At 38.9% G+C, this 22,692-nt stretch overlaps 2 protein-coding genes across 2 annotated transcripts; one reads left to right on the top strand and one right to left on the bottom strand.

Moving 5' to 3' along the window:
• Positions 1-2,119: 2,119 nt before the first annotated feature.
• On the top strand, positions 2,120-10,731 carry cd63 (CD63 molecule). The gene is made up of 8 exons (XM_004070876.4): positions 2,120-2,320; positions 2,928-3,004; positions 8,222-8,410; positions 8,503-8,577; positions 8,662-8,760; positions 8,935-9,078; positions 9,882-9,965; positions 10,194-10,731. Exons 2-8 carry the CDS (start codon positions 2,939-2,941, stop codon positions 10,257-10,259), a joined length of 723 nt encoding a protein of 240 aa, XP_004070924.1. The 5' UTR covers positions 2,120-2,320; positions 2,928-2,938; the 3' UTR covers positions 10,260-10,731.
• letmd1 (LETM1 domain containing 1) lies at positions 10,615-21,914 on the bottom strand. The gene is made up of 9 exons (XM_004070975.5): positions 21,607-21,914; positions 21,174-21,340; positions 19,781-19,896; positions 16,742-16,824; positions 13,637-13,823; positions 12,351-12,452; positions 12,094-12,246; positions 11,911-12,007; positions 10,615-11,608 (listed from the first exon to the last, which is right to left on the bottom strand). Exons 1-9 carry the CDS (start codon positions 21,720-21,722, stop codon positions 11,532-11,534), a joined length of 1,098 nt encoding a protein of 365 aa, XP_004071023.1. The 5' UTR covers positions 21,723-21,914; the 3' UTR covers positions 10,615-11,531.
• Between the last annotated feature and the right edge of the window lie 778 nt (positions 21,915-22,692).

Here is a 22,692-nt window from a genome sequence, read left to right as displayed (position 1 = left end):
GGGGTCTTCGGCTTCCTCCCACCGTCCAAAAACATGCTTCCTAGGTTAAATGGTTGCTGTAAATTGTCCCTAGAGGTGTGAATGTGAGTGTGCAGGGGTGTGTGATCTGTGGCCCTGCGACAGACTGGCTGTCCAGGATGTCCTCTGCCTTCGCCCACGAGTGGCCAGGATAGGCTCCGGAAGCCCCGTGACCCAGAAAGGGACAAAATGGGTTTAGAAGATGATTGAAAAAAAAACAACAATATTACTATTTTGTGAATTAAACCTTCCGTGTTTGGGTCAAGTTATGAGGACCAATTTAGATGCAGATTGATGTATAGGCTTTAGACCAGGTTGCAGTGATCTAAAATACAAATAGAAACAACAACAGTGTGCTGATCTCAGGATGTTTCCAAACTTGTAGACCTTTTGCAATAGTTTTTGGTCAAGACATTTATAAATAGGAGTGTTTAAGGGTGTTCTGCGCATTGGCACTCTCAAATCAAAGCTTTATGGTGGATTTTCTGTGTGAAAACTACAATATTTCATGTGTTGTTTGTTTGTGGCATGAACTTTGAAATCCCCATCACTCCATTAGTATGAAGGTCGTCAAACAATTAGCGCCCTCTTGTGGATAAATTTAAAATAATAGATTCCTTTTTAGTTGTCGGAGTGATATTATAAAAAAAAAAATCACACATTTAAAAAAAAAAAATTGTGATGTAGCTGAGCTGAAATAGAACATATAATGTTCTGATGTTTTATCTCAGTGATCCTGCTGCTAAAGTGTGACTCTTAGTCATGGTGTAGTGGACAGTGACGCAACAGTGATGATCATTCAGCTGAAAACTTCTGATTCATGAAGAGCATTACCAGAAATGAGTTAAAACATTACACCACACGTTGCTATTCTTAAACCATATAACGTTTAATTCATGTCCCTTGTTGTGACTGGTATGCAGGTGGGTCTTATGAGAATTTTTTTTTTGGGCAATTGTATTTTTTCTTGTTACCATGCATAAGCATTCTGATATACTGTAGTAATTTCTTTCCCTTTTTAGAAATAAATGATATATTTTTTTTTAAAAACAGCATCCAAGTTAAAATACACTTTAATGATTGTTTCAGATACACAAAAAGTTAAAACACATTACAAAGTATAGATATATTTGCCTATAGATAGAAAAGTCACTTAAGTTTAGTGAAAATGCTTCGGCAAATCATTTACTGATTCTTGACATGTCATTTGAGAATCTCCTTCTTGTGCAGTAACTTTACACATTTCATGTGTAAAGTTACTGCACAAGAAGGAGATTATTCAGCAGATGTTCAGATGTTATACTTCGTTTGAAAGAGGAAAAGGAAAAGGGACTGTTTCCAAACTGACAAAAAGTTTAACTGCTGTGTCCCAATCTGTATTCGAGGCACGACTTTATTAACTAATTATGTAAAAAAAAAGGAAATGGTGTACATGTTCCGATCTGCTGTAGATATAAACACAAAATAGTATATTTATTTAATGCAAAGATTTATCAAATTAATAAGGATAAAACAGATGTTCCACATGATGTTCTGGCTCAAACAAATGTGAGAAAAATAAAGTTATTCTGTTAAATAAATGGGTATTTTTATCTACTCAAAAAAATTATTTATCGCTTTGTTTACTTACTTTCATAAATGAAATTCTCATATGATGATTTTGAATTATTACCGGTATATCAGATAAATAAATTAGTTGATTAAGGACAGATGAGCATAAATCTTAAATATAATCTTATTAGGTGGTAACAAGTAAGACTTCTTATTTTATTCGTACGTTTTTTTTAAATGAAAACTTGTATCTTTGTAACGATGGGGGAAACAGGCTTTAAGGTTTTTACACGGGCATTGTGTTTTTTAAAATGTTGGTTTTAATAATTAAATAAAGAAAATTTGATGTTTAAAATTCAAAATGATCTTTACCCAGGTAATTAACGATGTTCTCAAGGTTTAAGTGGTCTTGTGATTAGTTGAAACAAAAATAAATGTACTAATAAGAAAGACATTTAATTACAAGGCTTACTTAAAACGGTGCAAAAGTTCCCCTTTTTAAGCCACATTAACGGATCTACAAGTAGTTTCCCGCTGACCTGTTGGGCCATTCAAGTGGAAAAAGCCTATGGTGGTATATATTACGAGGGTCCTTGAAGGCAGCACAGACACCTGATAAAAGCAGAAGGTCCGCTCAGCAGGCAGACGGAACGGAGTATCTGAGAACGAAAGGGTGGCAACGTGAAAACTTGGTCAACAACTTCGACGCTCAAGTGCTTTTACAGGAGGTGAAAAAAACTTTGACTCAAAGGTAAGTACAGAAACGGGAGTTTTTCAGAACCCTAACCCGCTTTATTCTACCCAATACTTCACTGCAGACAAAAAGAAGAACCCCTCAAAATCAAAATGGGGGGCATTTTTTTTTAAGACGTAGGTCATAAAAAGTATGGAGTGTTTTCATTTTTTAAAACACAATTAGCTTTACAAACTACGAAGTGAAATACTTTGGCAGTAAATGAAATTTGGTTAACTGTAATTAACGGTGTTGGGTGCGAAAAGTTGGACGGGCTCACTTTGTTTGTTCTAAAGGGGTGTTCAAATTTACATCATTTTGTGTAGCTTATAATGAAACTAAAGACCACACATTTCAAACAACTCAACATCTGGTCATTTGTGAGTATTTAGCTACAACGTAAGTGATATTGTTTGTTTGTTTTTTTAATGGGATTTTCTGTGCTTCTAAATATAAACCTTTCCTTCACTGACTCACTCCTTGGTGACTGAGACAGCTAGCTTCCAGCTATAAAAAAAGTCATTTTTTTCTATTGTATTCGGATTCTACTTTTGTATATATTACAACATTGCTGTCTTCTAATTCTGCTGCATTTGTCTTCTGTTTTTTGTTTTTTTTCATGCAGAATTATTAACCATGGGCGTTGAAGGGGCTATGAAGTGTGTCAAGTTCTCACTTGTCTTTTTTAACTTCATTTGCTGGGTAAGTAGCTGTTAAGTCCTGTTTTTAAAGGAACAAAATAGATGTAGACCATTATTTGGAACAAAAAAATGAGGAAAAACGGGTTATTCCTTTTAACTTGAAAATAATCTTGATATTTCTGGGAGATTTGGAGCATGACTTTGACTTTGTGGGCCCTGCATGTGACTAAGCATGAAATATAACTCAGTTCCACTTTGCTAAGCATTTAAAGCCAAATCAGCTGCCCAGCACACAAGCTCACAACCTGGGAAGCTCCCTCCTGTTGTGGACTTCCTGAATCCTTGAGGAGTGTTTGTTTGCTATCAGATAAATGAAATCCTGGAACAAAAGGAGCAGTTCCTACACGGTGTCGGTTTGCAGTCCTCTCTCTTGTGTTTGGAAGTTTCAGAGGTGGAAAGGATGGAATTTTAATCCTGTGACCAGATTTTGACGTGGAAAAAGAGTCATATGACACACGCAGATGGAAGGGAACTCATTTTTTCCTGCTTTGGTGACGCATTACCACGAACAGCACTTGACCGTTTTGTTTGCACAATCCTTCCAAGGGTGGATTTCACCAGAAATTCAACACTTCACTCTGTAGGAGGATTAGATAACACTTGAGTTTTTATCACTTTTTTCTCTAAATACCGGTAGTTACAAATAAAATAGAGCAGAAACCAGTGATAAGTGAGCAAGGATGAATAAAGTGTATTTTTATGAGACAACATGTCGATGAAGGTTCTGATGAGACAAATCATAGAATTTATTTCAATTCTTGCCATTAATTTATTATTATTGTATAACTGTAACAAAAATATGTTTATTCACGGTTCTTCCCTAAAATGCTGAGGCTTGAGATAATAGATTGTTAATACACGCCCTGCATTACTCAACAGTAAAATCAAATTTGTTAATCTTGTTTCACACTTAAAATTAAACTGTAAACAACAGAAATACTACTAATGCTCATTGCAGACGATACCAGTAACCAAAAAAGACATATTCTCCTAATATATTTGTAACAAGAAGGGCTAGAAGTAAATTAATCACTTCAAATACAGAGGGTATGGTGAAAATCGACTTGTGTTCACTATAATCCAGTATTTTAACCTTAAGAGAAGAAAAGGGAGCAATAATGGAATAGTTTATGAACTGTTCGAGTTCTTTTACATTTAATAATTGATTTGCATTTGATCAAATATCCGGATTAATGTGAACCTGCTGGTTCTGTTTGTTTGATCGGTTCGCTCTTATTTTCTTCCAATGTAGACAATAAGTCAGCTGTTTGGCCCTGGTTCAAATATTGACTTTGGCGTCGCCAACATGGATAGACTTTCAGCTACGACCTAAGCATAATTGGTTTACATGAGAACATTTTCTGTGAGGCTACACATCAGTAGCCACACAAAACCTACGAAATTGTGGTCAAAGCCATCAAGTGGTTAAATAAATTAGGAACAAATGACGCATCTTGTCTTTAAATATTTTGAAATCGAGTAGATCTATTTACGCATGCGTTTTAAGATGTAGACTGCACCCACACAGATGTCCAAACAGAGAGATTATCTTGTTTTAAAGGGATATGTTGGTTTTTAGGGGTGACTGACTCAACAGGTGAGGAAAAGGTGAATGCCAGGAAACCTGGGAGACTGTGTTAATCCAGCTGGAACAGATCCAGGATGGGTCACAAAGTTAGCAAACTAGCTCATTCACAGCAACAAAGACATTTTATGTCAAGACTGGAGTGTTACTTTACCTTTTAAAACTAACAATGTAGTGATGAGAGAATTCATCGACGCTGTGCTGGTGGAGATAAAAAAGTAGAAGAAAAGTATTCATCTTCAGAACCTGCTGAATCCCTCTCAGGGTCAAAATACGTCAACAATGAAAACTATTGTGGTGTGGATTTATTAATAAGTTACTTAAAAGTAGCACAGTCATTTTTAATGTGTCAGTTTAATGTAACAAATGTTTATGAACAATGAAGCAAGCAGAGTTTTACTGAGGCACCAAGCTGAAGATCAAAACGGCAATCTTTCTACCTGAATGAGTCTGCTTTCGCATATATAGGAAGTTCAAAGGCCAAATGAACGCATTTACTTTATGCTTCATTGTACTGCATGTATTTAACCTTTACTATCTAACAAACAAGCAACACACTGAGTCTCCAACTCAGGTTTTAGCATCTTTCTATAAATGTTTTTTTTCAGGAATATTTCCAATTAAAAATCAACAACTTAACCATCAATTGTCATCCTCGTTTTTGTTTTTCTGATAAACTGTGAAGGCAAGCCGGCAGTAGGAAACGTAGCTGCAAAGGTGACCAGGGACCAAACTGGAAAGTAGGTCAAAACGTTTTAGATTCAAAAGAAAGTGGGAACAGGTGTGGCACAAACAACTGAGGAAACCGGTGTCAGTACGGGACTAAGGTCAAAGAGGAAACAGAACGCGCTCTAACGCTGAACACCCAGAGACAGCTCTTAATACGCTGAAGTAAGTGAACTACAATGTAAGCAGCTAGGACGGCCCCACCGAGAACCACAGGAAGGAGGGGGGCATCCGGGTGAAACCACGCCAACTTCCACAGAAACAAGCCTCGGAGCCAAACGATAAAAGCAAAGACGAGGACCGAAACACAAACCATGCCGAGGAACTATCACAGAATATCATTAACAAGACCAAAAAGTTGTAATCTTTTTTTTTTTATCCCCGTCATAACATACGTCTATAATCGTACATCTGGGTGTGCAACATTTCCTCTCCTCATTTGACCCATTCCTGACAGGAGCCGCACTCAGGAACTTAAAAACCCTCAGTGTCACACAGGATGGCATTGGGTTGCATTTCTGTAATCTTTGGTATGACTCGACCGTGAATGTGTACCCACAACTTCCCAGTCTTAGGGCAGACACTGACCCACCGGGCCACTGAGCTGCATTTCAAGCTTAAATTAGCTTGTTTTGTATTTTTGCGTAAAAATTGGCAAACTCGATTTCTTTTAATTAACACCAAAAACCCTTGAATTAGTTTTACCTGGATTCTTAAAATCATCTCTTTTTTCCAGCACACTGGTTAGATAAATCAATAAAAATAATGAACCTGTACGAAATTTCAAGAATAAATGTAATACATTTATAATGCTAGCTTTGAACTGTTCTAATGTTTTACTGCTCAGGTAACAATCTACTAGTCACTTATCAGCAGCATAATGTCAATGAGAAGTATTGTGTGTATTGTTTGACTGACTCTCATCGTGACAGTTTGTCCTTGAGAAACCTGATGAAATAGAGTTGAAGCAAAGTAAAGATAATTTTCTGATGTTTGCTTAGAAGCAGGTTGAGCTCGGCTGGTCATAATCAAACAGTTCAGTCACTTTGTGTTTGTAAAGGATCTAATGGACTGCTTCCGTCTCCCTCCAAGAGCAAAGAGTGTCATAACATGTGAGAAATCTGTCTCTGTGCTCAGGAACTGAGCAATGTTGCAACTTCCCCTCTGCACTTAGTCATTTTGACTGAATGACACCGTCCATTAAAACTCTAAATGTTTAAAAGCATATAGATTAGACTAGAATAAAATACAATAGAATGCCTGTATTGTTATTCTAAACAACTTATATCACAACAAAAACTCTTTGAGGTGCACTTGAAAGAAAAGGTCAATTTAGTTTTAATTAATTTTGGATTAAGAACAAATCGAGAAAAAACAGTTGAGATAAATAAGGAAAAAAATGCAATAAAATAACAGTAAAATTCAAAATACTGTGATCAGTATTATACAGGGTCGAATAAAAAAGCAAGGTACACATATTGCACAGGATATTGCACCATGGGGAAATGTTATGTAATTGTAAAGTGTGGAGCCATATGACTATAAATGTGCAGGTTAACCCATGTTAAAAGTGTTTTTGAGTCTGCTTGTTTGGGTCTGGATGCCCCTGCCAGAGGGTGGTAGGCTGAGCATAAGTGGATCGGAGTATGAGGGGTCTTTGCTAATGATCTGAGCTCTGCTGAGGCAGTGTAGATGATGGCGGTTCTTCAAGAAGGGAAGGACATTTGAATCCTCTATTCCAAATGTGAAAATTCTCTTCCTGTCTGACTCCTCGCAGTTGCAATATCGTGTAAGAAGACTCTCTATCACAGAGCAGTAGAAAGTCACCAGCAGCGTCAGCTTCCAGTTGGTTTCTTTAGCTTTGTCAGGAAATGATGGTGCCACTGTGCCTTTTCAAAGATGGCTTTGATATTGGAAGATCACATGACGTGGGCAGAAAAGAGCCCTCTCCATCTTTGTTGACGTAGAGGAAAGAAGCTGAGAAGGATTTCCTTTGTTTTGCTGTTGCCAAGTTCTTGGCAGAACACCAGTCTGACATCCGTAAATTTGATGATGGTGGTTGTTGGCTGGGCGACAGTTGGGTACACAGGACAATAGGCCTGATAGTTTTCTACAGGCTGGGTAGTGGCACCCTGACTAAGAAGGTGTCTGGATGATCCTTGGATCCCCTGTTAGATGGTGGAGTGGGTTCTGGGTTCCTCCTGATGGACAACAATGCCTGACCTACATCCAATGAAGGGTTCGTAGAGTCTACTGGGAGATTTTTGTCATATTTCAGTGTCACTAGGCTGCACCTCAGACTGTCTAGGAGCTCAGTTGTATCCTGAAGGAGGAAGCCTGGAGCATTGCCTGTTCCCTCATTGGAAGCATGTCGGAGACAGTCAAGACATGCATTTAAGCACAGGGAGGGCCTACAAGCAACTGAGTACCATTCTGAGTTGTTGTAAAGACATTTCAACGTAATAGACTAACTTTTAGAATCATTTTTACTGTAATTCTTGGGTTTATTAGAAACTCTGTAACCATTACTGCAATGTTCATGTGCATCCTCTCATTTCTAACACATTACCCATCATTGCAGATGTCTAACAAGTTTCTAACCGTGTAAACCAAAGCATCGTGGACTCAGAGTTTTCTCTTAAAAAGCAGCTAAAAACATATCTTTTTAAAATGGCTTTTTCTTAATTTCTTTTTAACATGTTTTTTTACTGTGTTTTACTGTTGTTTTATCGTGTTGTACTGTGAAGCACTTTGTGATTTTTATCTGTTATCTATTATTATTATTATTATCGTGTTCATGACTCCACATACATTGCTTTAAATTACCAAATAAATAACAGTTGACAGTGTGTAACAAAGACTGAAGATGTGTCCCATGAAACGTCTTTTCCCTTCTTCTTCCTGCAGTTATGTGGCCTGGCATTGGTTGTGGTGGGCATCATGGTGCAGGTGTCTCTACACAACACCTTAAAGATTAAAGACGTTTCGATGTCAGGAATTCCCATCGTAATCATTGCAGTTGGAGCGCTGATTTTCTTCATTGCCTTCTTTGGCTGCTGCGGAGCCTGGAAAGAACACTACTGCATGGTCACCACGGTAACCAAACCAACATGACATCCAGAGCATTGTAAATGACAACCCATGCAGGGTCCCAGAATCTTCAAGTTGATGTGTTTTCTCCATACTAGTTTGCTGTCCTCCTCACCCTGATCATCATCATTGAAATTGCAGCTGCGATTGCAGGATTTGTCTTTAGGAACAAGGTAAGTGCAGTGCAGTCTTTTTTTCATCTTCTGTTCTGAACGATGATCTTTTAACTTGGACTAAATGTTGTGATTCTCGAGCAGATCTCACCTATCGTCAACGAAGGTCTCACTAAAATGATTGAAAATTACAAAAACGGCACAGACGATTTCAAAGCAACTGTGGATCAAATACAGGAGAACGTAAGTTCCATGGAAACCTTTTCAGTTCACAGTCATGTTTGAGGAAATGCTTCCGGCTTGTCTGTCCTCCAAGTAACACCATCAGTTAAAACAAGCGTCCTTCTTTCATTGTACTTGATGGACAGTTCAGCCTGAAATTCGTTTTTAAAAGATGTTGCATGGATTCATTTGCAGTTGAAGTGCTGCGGTGTGAACAGCTCTTCTGACTGGAGTTACCTGGACTCTGATGGGAATTCAGTTCCGGACTCATGCTGCATAAACAAGACTAAAGGATGCGGGAAAGGGAGCATGAAGAATGCCGGCACGGTGTATCAGAAGGTAATTCACCACACTGACTCAACTCTCTGAACACAAACTGAACATTTAAAGGGGTATAAAGCAAAAGGTAGTGTCATCTCAAGAAACTTCCTTAACTAAAACCAAACATAAGCCTCACACCAAACCGATGCAATGCAAACAGAAATATGACGCTGATAACACTGTCACTAAAACAAACATATTCCAGACGCAAACAGGCAAAGCAACAGGTCAGAGCCATCCGGTTTCTGTGAAACGTCTTCTGTTCAAAAATTACCGTCGAAGGACGGTTTTTGTAAGACAAGAACCTTGCTTTATTATTGTTTATTATAATTTTCCCTGTTGTGGAAGAGACCCTAAAACAATTCTATAGAGAAAAATGTTAGCTGTAGCCCTAAGTCAGCATCAAAAGAAGATGTTTAGAGGAAGAAGCTTGTGAATCATGACAGAAAAATTCAGCAGATTATGTTTCACACATGGAGGTCTGGCGTTTGTTGGACTTAGGAAAATTATTTAAAAAGTAATTCACCATGGAAGTCATTCTCCACCCGTCTCCTTCTGTGCTGTGGGCCTCAGTGAGGTGCAGCTGTCAGTTCCTAAGAAGCTACCGTACCTGCTGGCTTCCACAAGTTGACACCTTCATGATTTTAATGGCTACACATGCTTTTTTATTTATTTTTTTACAAACTTGTTCACTTCTAATTCCTTTGGCTTCATTGATATTATAAAGAAGTCCTGCCACTTCGAAGACACAAATCCTTCTGATATATGAATAAGTTTAGTTTTTTATTGTTATTATTTGCTTTTTTTGTTGTCTTTTTTAGGGTTGCCATGATGTCATTGAGAATCTCTTGAAGACAAACATTCAGTGGGTCATCGTTGCAGCCATCGTCATTGCTTTGGTGCAGGTAAAGCACATCTTCAAAATATGTCCGATATGTTCTGTTATTTTTTACCCAACTTTAATTCACTTAGAGCTTTTACAACTAAGGTAGAAGTAAGAACTTTTTAACATTCAAAAAGTGGAAACGTGTTGTACTAAAGGGAATATTTGGTTTATTATGGAAAGCTTATAAAACAACAAATGTATCATCATGAATAGGAACCACTAATGCTGTTTCCTTTCCTCCTTGCAGATTTTGGGTGTTGTGTTCTCCTGCTTGCTGATGAAAAGCATCAGAAGTGGCTATGAAGTCATGTGATCTACAGCTGAGGAGATGAGCGCTTGGCCGCCGTGTGCTGGGATCTCCACTTGAAAACATATTTTAAACCTTCTTTCATTGTACACAGAATAATACATTTCTCTTAAAGAAATAGTGGGTTACATTTCATAGATGAGCAATATCTCTGCTTTGATATTTTACATTTCTTGTTCAAAATGTCAGACAAAATGATGGTCTAACAATAGTATATGTATTTGGCTAAGAAGTCTAAACACCTCATGCTTGTAATGTTAATTGGGAATCTCTTTTTTGAGGTTTTTGTTGTTTGTTTTGCTGGGTTCCATTTTTATTACTGTTTAAAGGACATTGAATTTGTTTAAAAACCACTCAGACATTTGGCATGAAGATGTTTAATAAAATCCTTATTCTCTAATGGTGTAGAACAAAGGAACAAAACATTCAGCATTTTTTTGTTGAGCAAATAAATTATAAAATAAAGATGTAAAGAAAATACGTTGTAATTGATATTTAGGCAATGTTGCACCAATATTTGCAAAAGGCACATAAAAAAACAAATGTAATAAAGTACTCAGAGAAAACAAAACTCATAGGTAAACAATTAAGTGCCATCAAAACTGAATGCGATCATGCAGGCAGCTCAGAGAGGGTTGGTTTGTGTGCAACAGGAATTTCAGCTTCTCACCAAGCAGGAAAACGGGCCAGTTTCCACACATTGCTTCAGAACCAAAACCAGCTTCCGATTGTTTTCTGATGATTAGCATTTGTTCCCTTTTTAACAGAGAATCATGTTTCTAATGTTCTCAAAACCAGCATAAAGCCAAATAGAACAAGCAGAACACAAAGAGACAGACGACAAAATGAGAAGTTTGATGACGTAAAAAACAACAGAATTCATACAGAGCTTATATGTTTTATATATTATTTGTCTATGATTGTCCTAAAGACATATTTCTGTTTTAGCTCAGATGGGACCAGATGATGTAATTTGCAGGGCAACAAACCTAATAAATATTTAATATAAGGGCTTCATTTAAACACATGTAACAATCAAAACTGCACAGCAACACACCTGCCTGAAGACACTGCAGTATATTTTTGTCAAAATAGGATTCTTTTAACTACAAATGTTTAAGCCTTCTAAGCATCTTTTCAGTGATGTCTGATCACTTTTTCTCTCACACTTACAAAAACTTGGTTTTTCCCCCCTTCATCAAGGTACTGTTGAAATTTTTGAGGAAGTTGCGCTGTGCAGCGCCCCAAAGGCCCTAATTGCGAGAGCCGTTTGCATCGTCAGCAGCGTTGAGGAGACTTCGGGTAGTTTGCAGAAAGAAATACGATGCAGTGCAAAAGCAGCGACACCTCTGAGTCTGTTTGAAAGAGATACGGAGAGTTCATAATCAGGAAAAGTGCAGTTTTTGGAAATGTTCTGCTTTAAAGAAAACTTTAAAAAGATTTTCTTAAAGTTTCTGCAGCAAAGAGTGTACAAACATTTTAAATTTTAATTTTTTTTTTTTCATGTTTAGAGAACAATCATTTCTGTGTTAAAATCTTTCAACGTTAACATTTCACAAATGGAAATGAAACTTTCCTGACATGCAGCGGTCATTTAATATCATGAATCACTGAAATGTTTAAATCGTAAATCTTACTATCTCGTACTACATAATACCTTTCAGAGAGGAGGACACCTGAAGCCAGCGAAACAGCCACTCACGGCACTGGTTAGTACCAAGACAGTAAGAGTTGATACCCCTTACATAACAAGCCTGAAAGAGAAATGGGTTTTGCAATCCTGTATTGAAACATTAAGTGAAAGTGTTTTGTCGTTTGAAATGGAAAAGCAAAGACAGACCTGTCTGAGTTCAGACTCATTCAGCTGATGGAGGCCCAATCTGCTGAGGGCTCGATCCAGCTGGAGCAGCTCCAAGCCATGGGTGTTCAGCCTTTGGCCCATCAGGAAGCCCGGGAGGTGGGGCGTCAGGAAGAGCAGGGGGCTTATGTGCCGCTGGTTAAGCACAACCAAACAAGGACAGAGAAAAGGTTGTTTTGAAGGCAGATAGATGTGGGGGCACGTGGTGAAGTGTGACTACGGATTGGAGCTTTACGGACCATTTGACCAACGCTCAATCTCTTTATACCCAAAGGTGGTCCTACGAACAGACTGCGAACAGCCAGGATGTCAGAAACCTGGGGGTTTGCTCCCCTTCTCACCTAAAAAAAAGATGCACAGTCATTTTAAAGCACTTAAATGAAGAACTCTGTCAAGTGGTGACATTTTAAGTCCCACTCTTCCTTAAAATGTCTCTCAGTTAATTCTCAGTGGTCTTTCAATTATGATTATGCCATTTATAGCTAAAAAAAATTTTTAGGACATAGTTTCTGGAGGAGCAGGAGTTCTTTGTAAATTCACCTCTGAGTTGCGAGCGGGACTGTTTGTGCAGAGTAAGCCCACCGCACTTCCCATCACCCATCGGTTTATAAACTCTCCTGCTAGCTTACGGTCCCTCACATCCCCAGTCTAACATTAGTGGTGCAACAAAAACAGCCAGCAATATTGCAGCTATCCAGCCGTACAGTTTGGGGCCAGATGCCAGCTCAGACGAGGAAAACAAAGACGTATATGGATCTAGTCGTCTACATTCATCAGAATGGAGCGGAGCAGGGAGGTTGTGACCCACCCGCCATATTTTCTATGCCACCAACAAGCTCTTTTTCAAACGGCATTTTTTCATCTGCGCCTGATTCACAACCATTTGATTAAAGAAAAAAGGGCGAATAAAAAAATATTCAGAAATGCAATTTTAGGCTTAATTTTCCTAATATATGTCCTTCATCATGAAAAAAATACTACCTGTACAAGAATATAGTAAAAATGGCAAAAACCCAATTTTCATCCGACTGTGTTTTTAAGCATTTAAATATTCAAAGACTGACACTGTAAGAGCATTAACGTCCTGATCCAGCTGCCCACCACACACAATGAATGTTATGCCAACTCTATGGAAATGACAGGACACTTTCTGAGATCACACAAACTTCAAACAATCGGCCTTGATTTCTTGCAAGCTTCCCTAGGAAATTTTGATCAAGCACAGTTTTAAATTCAAATATGTAATGAGATTTCATTTTTCTTTTATTTATTTTATGATTTCTATTTGAGCTGTAACAAATGGACGGGAAGCAACATAACCAAGTTTGTAACTGCAGTTTTACAAATTTGATCATATTTTCTATGATCATTTCAGCCAACAGACTATTTATCCAAAGGACTTTTATAATTATATCAGTACATTAACCGTAAATAAAAAAGTACAAGTGAGATCAAAAATACGGAAACAAATTTCTTTCTGACTCATTTGTAAACCTGGCAGGCTTAGCTCCAGACATTCACTTACATCATCACACAAGCTTTTAAGACAAGCTTGTGCTTGAACATTTTTGACACGATGACTTGCAACCTCGAGCTCTTCTAGAATCGGCCGGTGGTTCCGGGTCCTGATGGAATGATACAAACTCCGAAACTCAACCTGCTGCTGAGGGTTCCAGAAGTGAGGGATTAAAAGCTGGCGTGGGAAAAAGTACCTGAAAAGGGGGGGAAAAAAATTGTAGCCAGAGAACATGAGAACAACGGGCATGAGAAGAGAAGGAGAAATATTCTCACTTGTTCCCAGAGTGCCCTTTTGTATAAAAACATCATTTCCACAGAGGCTTTAGATCGGTAATAATAATAATAATAATAGATTAGATTTATCTGCGCTTTTCCAGATGCTCAAAGCGCTTACAATGTGTCCATTATTCATGTATACTTGGTGATGGTAGAGGCGTGGCTGCCAGTACGCGCCAAGGTCCCACTGACCTCTGATCACCGGGACATTCATACGCATCCACACAGCAGTGGAGCCACACTGATATGAAATGTTTTCTGATTAAAGGTTTTTTATTAGTTCTTCAAATTTTTTTTAAAGGGAATCTGGTTCTGCTGTCTCTGTTTTTTGTACTTGTGTGCATCAAGTACTTATTAAATGAAGCAGATTTTTTGCATCTTGCTGACAAAAGGGCAACAACACTGCAGCACCACTCTGTTGCTTGAACATTTCTCACATTTTATGCACACACATGAAACACAGAAGCTATAACGACCTTTATTTTGAAGAAAAAAAAACAATATTTCAACAGCAGAAGATGAAGAGAGGACGGCGTAAACCTTAAAGAGCACATGAAGTTAACATCGGTTTGAGTGTTAAATTTCTGTACCACTAAAATCTAAGAGCACGTGATGAGTTCAGGATGTGAACATGTGTAAAACCAATACTGATCCATACTGTCTCAAGGAGCGTATCAGAAGGATCTACACTTACTGTCCACTTTATTAGGCGCATCTGTCCGGCTGCTCGTTAAGGCAAATTTCTAATCAGCCATTGACATGGCAGTAACCGCATTTATGCATGTAGACATGGTCAAGACGATCTGCTGCAGTTCAAAGTGTCACCAGAAGGGGGAAGAAAGGGTTATTGGTACCAGACAGGCTGGTCTGAGTATTTCAGAAACTGCTGATCTACTGGGATTATCACCCTCAACCGTCTCAAGGGTTTACAGAGAATGGTCAGAGAAAAAGGAAAAATCCAGTGAGGGCAGTTCTGTGAAAACCACTGGTTACAATTGAGAGCTGCAGAACAGCATCTCTGAGCATCCCATCTCTTTATATACAAAGAAATGTTTCTAAAATGTTGTTATATATTCTTTGTTGGCAATGACAGCAGTCAAGCATTTTCTGTAAGTCTTCACAAGCTTTTCACAAATTTTAGCTCGTATTTTGGCCCATTCCTCCATGCAGATCTCCTCTAGAGCAGTGATGTTTGGGGCTGTAGAATCAAGAATCAAGTTCAAGATCCTCCTGATAACTTAAAAGGCCTTACATGGTGTGGGCCCATCCTATATTAAGGACCTCATAGTCCCTTACCATCCAATAAGAACACTTCGCTCGCAAAATGCAGGACTGCTTGGTTCCTAGAGTTAATTAAAGTACGGTTGGAGGTAGAGCGTTTAGCCACCAAGCCCCTGTTTTATGGAATAAGCTCCCAGCTCATGTAAGAGAGGCCGACTCAGTTTCTACATTCAAAGTTAGACTGAAAACATTGCTCTTTGGACAGGCTTATTGTCAGACTAGTTAGTATTCAGAGATTATTTAACTTAATGTTAATGTGTTTAAATTAAACTTAATAAAAATAACTATTTGTTTTTAGTAGGCTGCTAGAAGTTGAAGCTGGGGTAGCTATGGTGCACTGGGGTTCTGTCCTCTTTTCTCATCTACTACTACCCTTCCTCTCCTCTATTCTTGATTATTATTTATCATTTAGTTCTCCATGCCTCTGTTTGGTGCAGTGCAATTCATGTAGTGTCCCTCTTTCCCTCTCCCCTCGGGGTGAGTGGGAGTGCTTCCAGATTCCAGTTGGCTCATCCGTCCTCCTGTACCTGACCGTGTACCTCGTCTCTGGCTCATCTCTGCTCTGTACCTGACCGTGTACCTCGTCTCTGGCTCATCTCTGCTCTGTACCTGGCTGTGTACCTCGTCTCTGCTCCTGCTCCTACACCTGGCTGTGGATCCTGTCTCCAGCTCGACGCGCGCCCCTGACTGTCCCCCAACTCCATCTGGATGAAGCTCGTCTGCTGGAATTTATATATGTAGTTGTAGATTTAGATAAGTTAATTCTTCTCTAAGAGTTCTGGTAAATCGCCTGTCCGTCCTGGGGGAGGATCACTCCTTCATGTGGGCACCCCTGAGGTTTCTTCGTTTTTTCCGGAATCCGTTTTTTTTAGGAGTTTTTCCTTACCGTGAAGGGGGGTCTAAGGGCAGGGATGCCAGTATAGCTTAGTCAGTTTGTTAGTTCAATTTAGTATTTTCCTAATGAATTCTATGTTTTCATGATCCTTTGAGTTTGTTTCACTTTTTCAATTACCGATAAAAAGCCCATCGAGATGACTGTTGTTGTGAATTTGGGCTATACAAATAAAATTGAATTGAATTGAACAATGTCGTCTGTGTTTGTTTTTCAAATAATTAACCAAACCCACTCAAAAGAAAAAGAAGGAAAAGCCCCTCCCTACTTTTCCAGTGTGAACAGCATTGGGGCTCAATGTGCGTTCAAGAACACACTTTTAGCGCTAATCAGACGTACACTGCAGTATAACCGTCAAACGGCCGATGTCTTTGTGGCTGAAGAGATTAGAAAAGCATCAGCGTGAAAAACATGTGTAAGAGAAGACCACTGCAAACATAAATACAATGCAGTGTTTTACAGCGGATTCTGTTTTATCGAGATGTTTAATTATGATTAATGGTTGCTATTGTACATTTAAATACCTGTGCATTTCTAAAAGTAAACCGCTCGATTTCTGAGCACGTACAGTCCAAATGCCTTCAGCACAAATGTTTGTGCGTGCCTCTAGACAGCAACATTTACTTCACTGAAGATGAATGAAAACATCAGAAAGAGACTTACATCAGGACGAAAACCAGGTAGTTGGCAAAGGGAGGGATGGATATCACCACAAGAGGGATGGCCTTGAACAAATCTCTACGAAACTAAAAAGAATGTTGAGTAAAGGCACCGTGAGTTTAACAAGAATGCATAGAGTCATAAGAACACAAGATGTCACATGGAAAAAACAACCATGATATAATGTAACTACAACAAAATCAGCATGACATTTGCATGCATCAATAAAAACTGTTGATTGGGTTTTCTTTTCCAAATGTGAATTTTAAAAAAGGTTCAATGGTCTTCATACAGACCTGAGATAAAAGTAAAAAAAATTGAAGCCAGACACTTAATCTGAATTTTACCAGCTTGTTTTCCCCTTTATAATAATAATAGTTTTTTATCTTTTATTGAATTTAACATATCAAAAATATCTCAACTAGGGTTGTGATTTAGGTTTTTAGCAATGTTTTTAATGTTTTTGACCTTTTTTACAACATTTTTATGCAGATGTGTAAAGACATATAAGCTGTCTGTATAGCTATGTTTGCACCGCCCTCGGTAACGCGCTCAAGCAGCCACTTTTGAAGAAAATTCTACCTAAAAACCCCTTTCGGCCTTCAGCGTTCAAAATAGTCACGTTCACGCATAGCCAAGCAAGTTTTTACAATTCATTTTCTAAATCCAAAATGTGCGGCCATTGAACATGCGTTAAAAGTTAAACCAGGCTGAACTTTGACCAAACAGGGACTTTGATTTGGTAGTGACGTATGGATGGGCCTCTTTTAATTAATGGAAGTGTCAACCGTTTAAACAATTGATCATGGAGAAGAAATTAACAGTTGCGGTTTGTCTCCGGCTGGAATTATATGACACTAATTCTTTCATATATCGGAATAGAGCTGTGAAAGAAAAAGCCTGGAGCAAGATTCACCAGATTTTCACTGCTTTGACATTTCACACAGAGCCTCTTCCAACTGTAGGACTGGCGCTAATAAACGGTAAAGAAGGAACAAGAAGATTACGCCCCTCCCTGCTTGTCCAGTGTGAACGCCATGGGCTAAATGAAGGTTCAAGAACTCCTGTTTTGTGTGTTCTTGAACCTGCATCACATGCCTGGTGTGCATACTGCTTTTTTCTTTAAAGTTCTGCAAACTGCCTCTGTGCGTGTTCACCTAGAGAGGTTGGGAACCGCTGCAGTGGAGCAGAAAGTTATGTTTCTTTCTTCTAGATCAGGACTGGCCAAAACTGTTCCTCAGGAGACACAACCCAGCCTGTTTTCCGGCTCTCCCTTGACTGCTTGATGGCGACTACCTAAATCGGGAGGTCTTCAGTCCATCAGGACATGGAATCACTTGAGTCAGCAAAATCAGCAGCAAGCTGGGCAGGTAGAACTGGAAAACAGACACAGAACTGTGTCTCCTGAGGAATAGATTCCTGAATAGGTGCTGTGGATCCCTAAAATGTTTGACAGAATTAAATTATTGGGGAATAACAGGCTGTTGGGTCATTTTTGAGTTAATTTTGCTGTTGGAACCTCCTGCACAGAACAGAAACAGAGTCCTGAGTCACAGAGCGTCTAACCTAGTCGTGGAAGCTGCTGCTTTAATTTATTATGTCACGGTTTATCACTAAGCTTCTAAATGAAGGATTGAAAAAGTTGGACTAACTGTCAAACTGTGGATTTCTATTTGGAGCCTAAAATCAACACTGTCTCAAAATAACACTCTTTGTTCTAAACAATGTTTTCCTTAAAAACAGCAATTGGGCAAAATGGTGGTTTACTAAAAAACAATAAAATTTGTCATGAAAAAGTCCATAGGAACTGACTTTGCTTAAATAAGCTATAACCTGAAAGAAAAATTAGACTTTAAAATCTTCATTTTTCAAATGTAGGTATTTTTGCTTTTATGACTAAAGAAACACAGCTAAAAATATAGAAAGCATTTGCTTTATTTCTACATGTGTAAAACAAAACTAGCTACTTTTCTGTGTTTTCTGTTGGAACTAAAGAAATAAAGAAGAAATGCCTCATCAAAGGTTTGCCTTTGAGTAAAAGACAGAACCAGAGAGAACTTTTTAAAGCTTTCAGGATGCTGAACTTTTTCAACTCAAAGCTCTTTTTGCCCCACAGCACTGAACATCCCAACATCTACAACCACCAAAATCTAACTTTATGATTTGCAATAAACACTTAAGGCTTGGGTGTTCTGTCTGCTGACGTGAAACTCTCCAAGCGCAAATCTAACAGCCTAAGCTTTTAAAACCCTCAGCTTTAAAAAATAAATATCCCAGAAGTGATGTTGCGTGATTTACACTAACACATTTGAGTTCAGAGGAAAGGTGAATTAAAGTTAGCTAAGTTGTTGTGTTTCTACATCAAAGCCTTTGGTGTAGAAACTTTCCACTCAAATCTGTCAGGTGACGCCAGGAGACGGTCTACAAGTTTTGTCATGTCCAACAATTTATTCTCATCGGCTGATCGTCACAGAGAACAGGCTCATTTTTGAAAGACGTCCGGCATTTGTTTGGATGAAAATGTGCTAGATTCAGTCCTGACATAAATCTATGACTCTCCAGAACAGGATTTAATTTGTCTTTGTGAGCGCAGGCTGGCCAACATGGCTTATTTAAGTGGTTGGTACGTTTGTTTCAAGGTGACAGTTTCTGTTTCTATTTTACATGAACACAAATTGTAAATAAAAGATTCAGCCAATGACTGGAAAGATGTTGATGATAATTATGCCTGGATTGAGTTTTCTATAAGCGAGGAACTTGATATGGTAAAAGCGTTCCCAGTGGTCGTTTAATTATGATTCTCGTTTTTAGCCCGGATCAAAAAACGTTTTCTAGGACATAGTTTCTGCAGAGCGGCAGGAGTTTATTAGAAATTGTCCTCTAAATTGTAAGTGGGACTGTTGACACTCCGCCTCCTTTTCCCGTCATCCATCTGTTTTTATGTTCCCCCCACTAGCTTTCAGCCCCTCACGGCCCCAATCTAATAATACAGGCACATTTCTGATGAACTCCTTGAAAGTGTTTTAGGAAAAAAGGACTCACCTGTCTTAGTTTCTCCATCTCCCTGTAGGGCAAGTCCTGATGCTTTACACCTTCATAAAGCATTTTCATTTTTATCCTCTTCACCTCTTTGGCATCATGGAACAACATTTTGAAGCCTAATGGAGGATAGCAATAAAAAATTTTTAATAAACACAAAATTTTTTGCAAACCTTATAAGCAAGCTGCTAAAAACAAATGCAACAAAACTTAACACAACTACAATCACACACACTCACATTCATACAAAGTCACCAATTAACCTATAAAACATGTTTTTGGACTGTGGTAGGAAGCTGGAGTGCCCAAAGAGAACCCAGGCATGTATGGAGAGAACATGCAACCTTCATAAAAAAGGTCGCAGCTGGGATTTGAACCAAGTGCCAATTTAGGACACATTTCTAGGAAGTAAAAGCGAGCCCACAGATTTTTTTCAAACATAGTTCTGGGGGGAAATGCCCTTCATGTGTGTTCTTTCGTGGTCTTGCTTCCTAGAGGTTGATAGTTTAAAGTTCAATCATCTTTTGATCTATTATAAAAGTGTTCCTGGTGGTCTTGTTGAAGAGGAGACAAGTCGTTTTCTAGGACAGTTTCCGCAGAGCGGCAGTAGTTCATCAGAAACTTTGTGGGTGGACTGTGGGAGGGATTGTTGGCACAAAAGTAAGCCTCTGCTGATATCCCTCTGTCCCATTGTTTATACTCTATCCTGCTAGCTTACACCCCCTTACGACCCCAACCTAACATTAGCAGTGCAATAAAAATGGTGAGCAATACCGGAGCTATATAGTCGTACAGTTTGGAGCCAAATGTCAGCTCAGACGGGGAAAACAAAGACGTCCATCGATCTATTTGTCTGCAAGTGGATGCATCAGAATGGAGCGGAGCAGGAAGCTTGTGGCCTGCCGACTGTAACTTCAACATCATTGCTTTTCCAAACGGCATTTTTACATCTGCTCCTGATTCACATCGATTTGAATTAAGAAACACTCAGAAATGCGATTTTGAGCTTAAATGTCTGAGATAGAACTGCCACAAGAACATGTTTGAAACACCAAAAGCACGATTTTCACTGAAGTGGTTTAAGTTCCTATGTGGGACAAATGCTCAGAAGTCTCCCCCACTGCCTTGCCATTGAGCAAGACCTGAAACTCTAATTGCTTCAATGAAGCTGCCTCAGGTAGTTACAAGCCAGTGAGCAGCTCCCTATATGAAACCACGAGTTTGAACATTGTGTTCTTGAACAAGAATGTGCCTTCAATAAATAATAAAACAAGATATATATTAAGAAAACAATGATAAAACAAAGGAAAACTAATCTAAAGTTGGACGTCTTCTGTCGTCAAATGTGATCATAAATCTATAGAAATGACTTCAGAGGTGACTAGAGGGAACTTACCTTCCATGAAAGTGTGATACAGCAGAAAGAATCTGGGAAACCTCCTTTTGAGGAAACTCTCATATTTTATGTTGGCTGTCTGGAGCTTGGAAGAAATAAAACGTCCAAGACCCCGTCTAACTTTGGATGAGGTGTAGTGTCTACACACTGTGTAACACAGAGGAGACCTGACAGAAAGAGGAACACTTTCATATAAAACACCACGAAATACTCAAATGACAAGTAAAACACTGTAATGTCTCTGTGCCGAGGAGTCCACTGATAGTTGAAGTTTAATTATAACAAATACAAAAAAGGTTAATTTTGTTTTGGAAAGGTCGTTATGTGCGGTCACACGTTTTCAAAATAAAACAGCTAGCTTAGCACATGCTAAACGAATTCAGTTAAGCTAAATCGTAAAAATGTTGACAATTGTGTTCTTTACGACCATTACCTGGACTGATGCGATAGACTGGAGAGATAAAAGCTAGGTGTCGAACTGCTGGTACCGACACAACACAGTCGAACCGGTGACAGGAGGCGGCACATCCTCAAACAGGACAGCGCCATGTCTGCAGCTCAGCGTCACTGCTGCGTTCACGGCGTCCTCGGAGAAAACTCACTTTCGACCCTTGTCAAAAAATTTGATCACAGACGTGTGTGTGGGAGGGACTACTCTCAGAAATTATTAACCCAATATTGTTCTTTATTTTTAATATTGTTATTTTATTATAATTTATGTGCTGACGTTTTTATTACTCCAGTGTTTCCTCTTGTGGATCCATCTTTCAGGAGGAACTACCGGCTCCGCCTGTAGGGGGTGCTGTTGCTGCGGCGCTCACTCATTGAGCCGGCTGGGGTCCTGTTCTGCGGTCTAATAGCTGTAGAGTGATGGGCCCTAGGCTGCTCTGTGTTGGGCGGGCGCGTGGTCGGCCTGGTCCTTGGAACATATGGATCCCCATGATCTCGTTTCTGCACAGCAGTGCCAAGCCAGACTGTCTCTTTAACCTGCAGTTCTTACTTTTTTTCCAGGGTTCTACTGGGGGGACTGGGTGGGTAGAGGGAGGAATCTGGTGAGAGAGGTGTCCCATCTGTGTGTGATTGTCCTGTGTTTTCTGTTTTAATTAATTTTCACTTTTTATGACTTTATTTGCTTTTATTTTGGGCGCTTTGTGTTTTCAACCGAAATGAAAGGTGCTCTACAAATAAAGTTGGGTTTGAATTATTCTGAATATATACTATATGTGGAATAACGCAGATATTCTACACAAAAACAAGAATATTTATTCTTGAAAATTGATTTGAAAAGAACATTTCTATTGTACACAACTGATTAATCCACAAGGTAATGATGTCATACGTTGAGTTTCTAATCTGCATGTCTCACCTACAGAGTTTGCATTGGTTAATGGAGCCATCCCAAGTGGCGTTAGACTTCTGTGTAGCAGTTCTCCTTCAAATACTCCATGTTCTCCTCCCATATATTTACAGAATTGTGGTTTGGAAAAATATGTTTTTCAGCTGGAAAAAATAATCAAAG

Source organism: Oryzias latipes, chromosome 7, assembly GCF_053564925.1.
Source record: "Oryzias latipes strain Hd-rR chromosome 7, Olatipes_Hd-rR_3.1".
Lineage (NCBI taxonomy): Eukaryota > Metazoa > Chordata > Actinopteri > Beloniformes > Adrianichthyidae > Oryzias > Oryzias latipes.
The sequence above is the reverse complement of the archived record's forward strand: the minus strand, read 5'-3'. Positions and strand labels throughout refer to the sequence as shown.

What these genes read in the sequence shown, in the direction of transcription:
- cd63 (XM_004070876.4), top strand. Translation starts at nt 2,939, where the DNA reads ATGGGCGTTGAAGGGGCTATGAAGTGTGTCAAGTTCTCACTTGTCTTT. An exon ending in TTTTTAACTTCATTTGCTGG is followed by an intron (nt 3,005 to 8,221) that starts GTAAGTAGCTGT and finishes TTCTTCCTGCAG; the next exon opens with TTATGTGGCCTGGCATTGGT. An exon ending in ACTACTGCATGGTCACCACG is followed by an intron (nt 8,411 to 8,502) that starts GTAACCAAACCA and finishes TCTCCATACTAG; the next exon opens with TTTGCTGTCCTCCTCACCCT.
- letmd1 (XM_004070975.5), bottom strand. Translation starts at nt 21,722, where the DNA reads ATGGCGCTGTCCTGTTTGAGGATGTGCCGCCTCCTGTCACCGGTTCGA. An exon ending in TACCTGGTTTTCGTCCTGAT is followed by an intron (nt 13,824 to 16,741) that starts GTAAGTCTCTTT and finishes CCCCCTTTTCAG; the next exon opens with GTACTTTTTCCCACGCCAGC. An exon ending in ATGAGTCTGAACTCAGACAG is followed by an intron (nt 12,008 to 12,093) that starts GTCTGTCTTTGC and finishes TTTCTCTTTCAG; the next exon opens with GCTTGTTATGTAAGGGGTAT.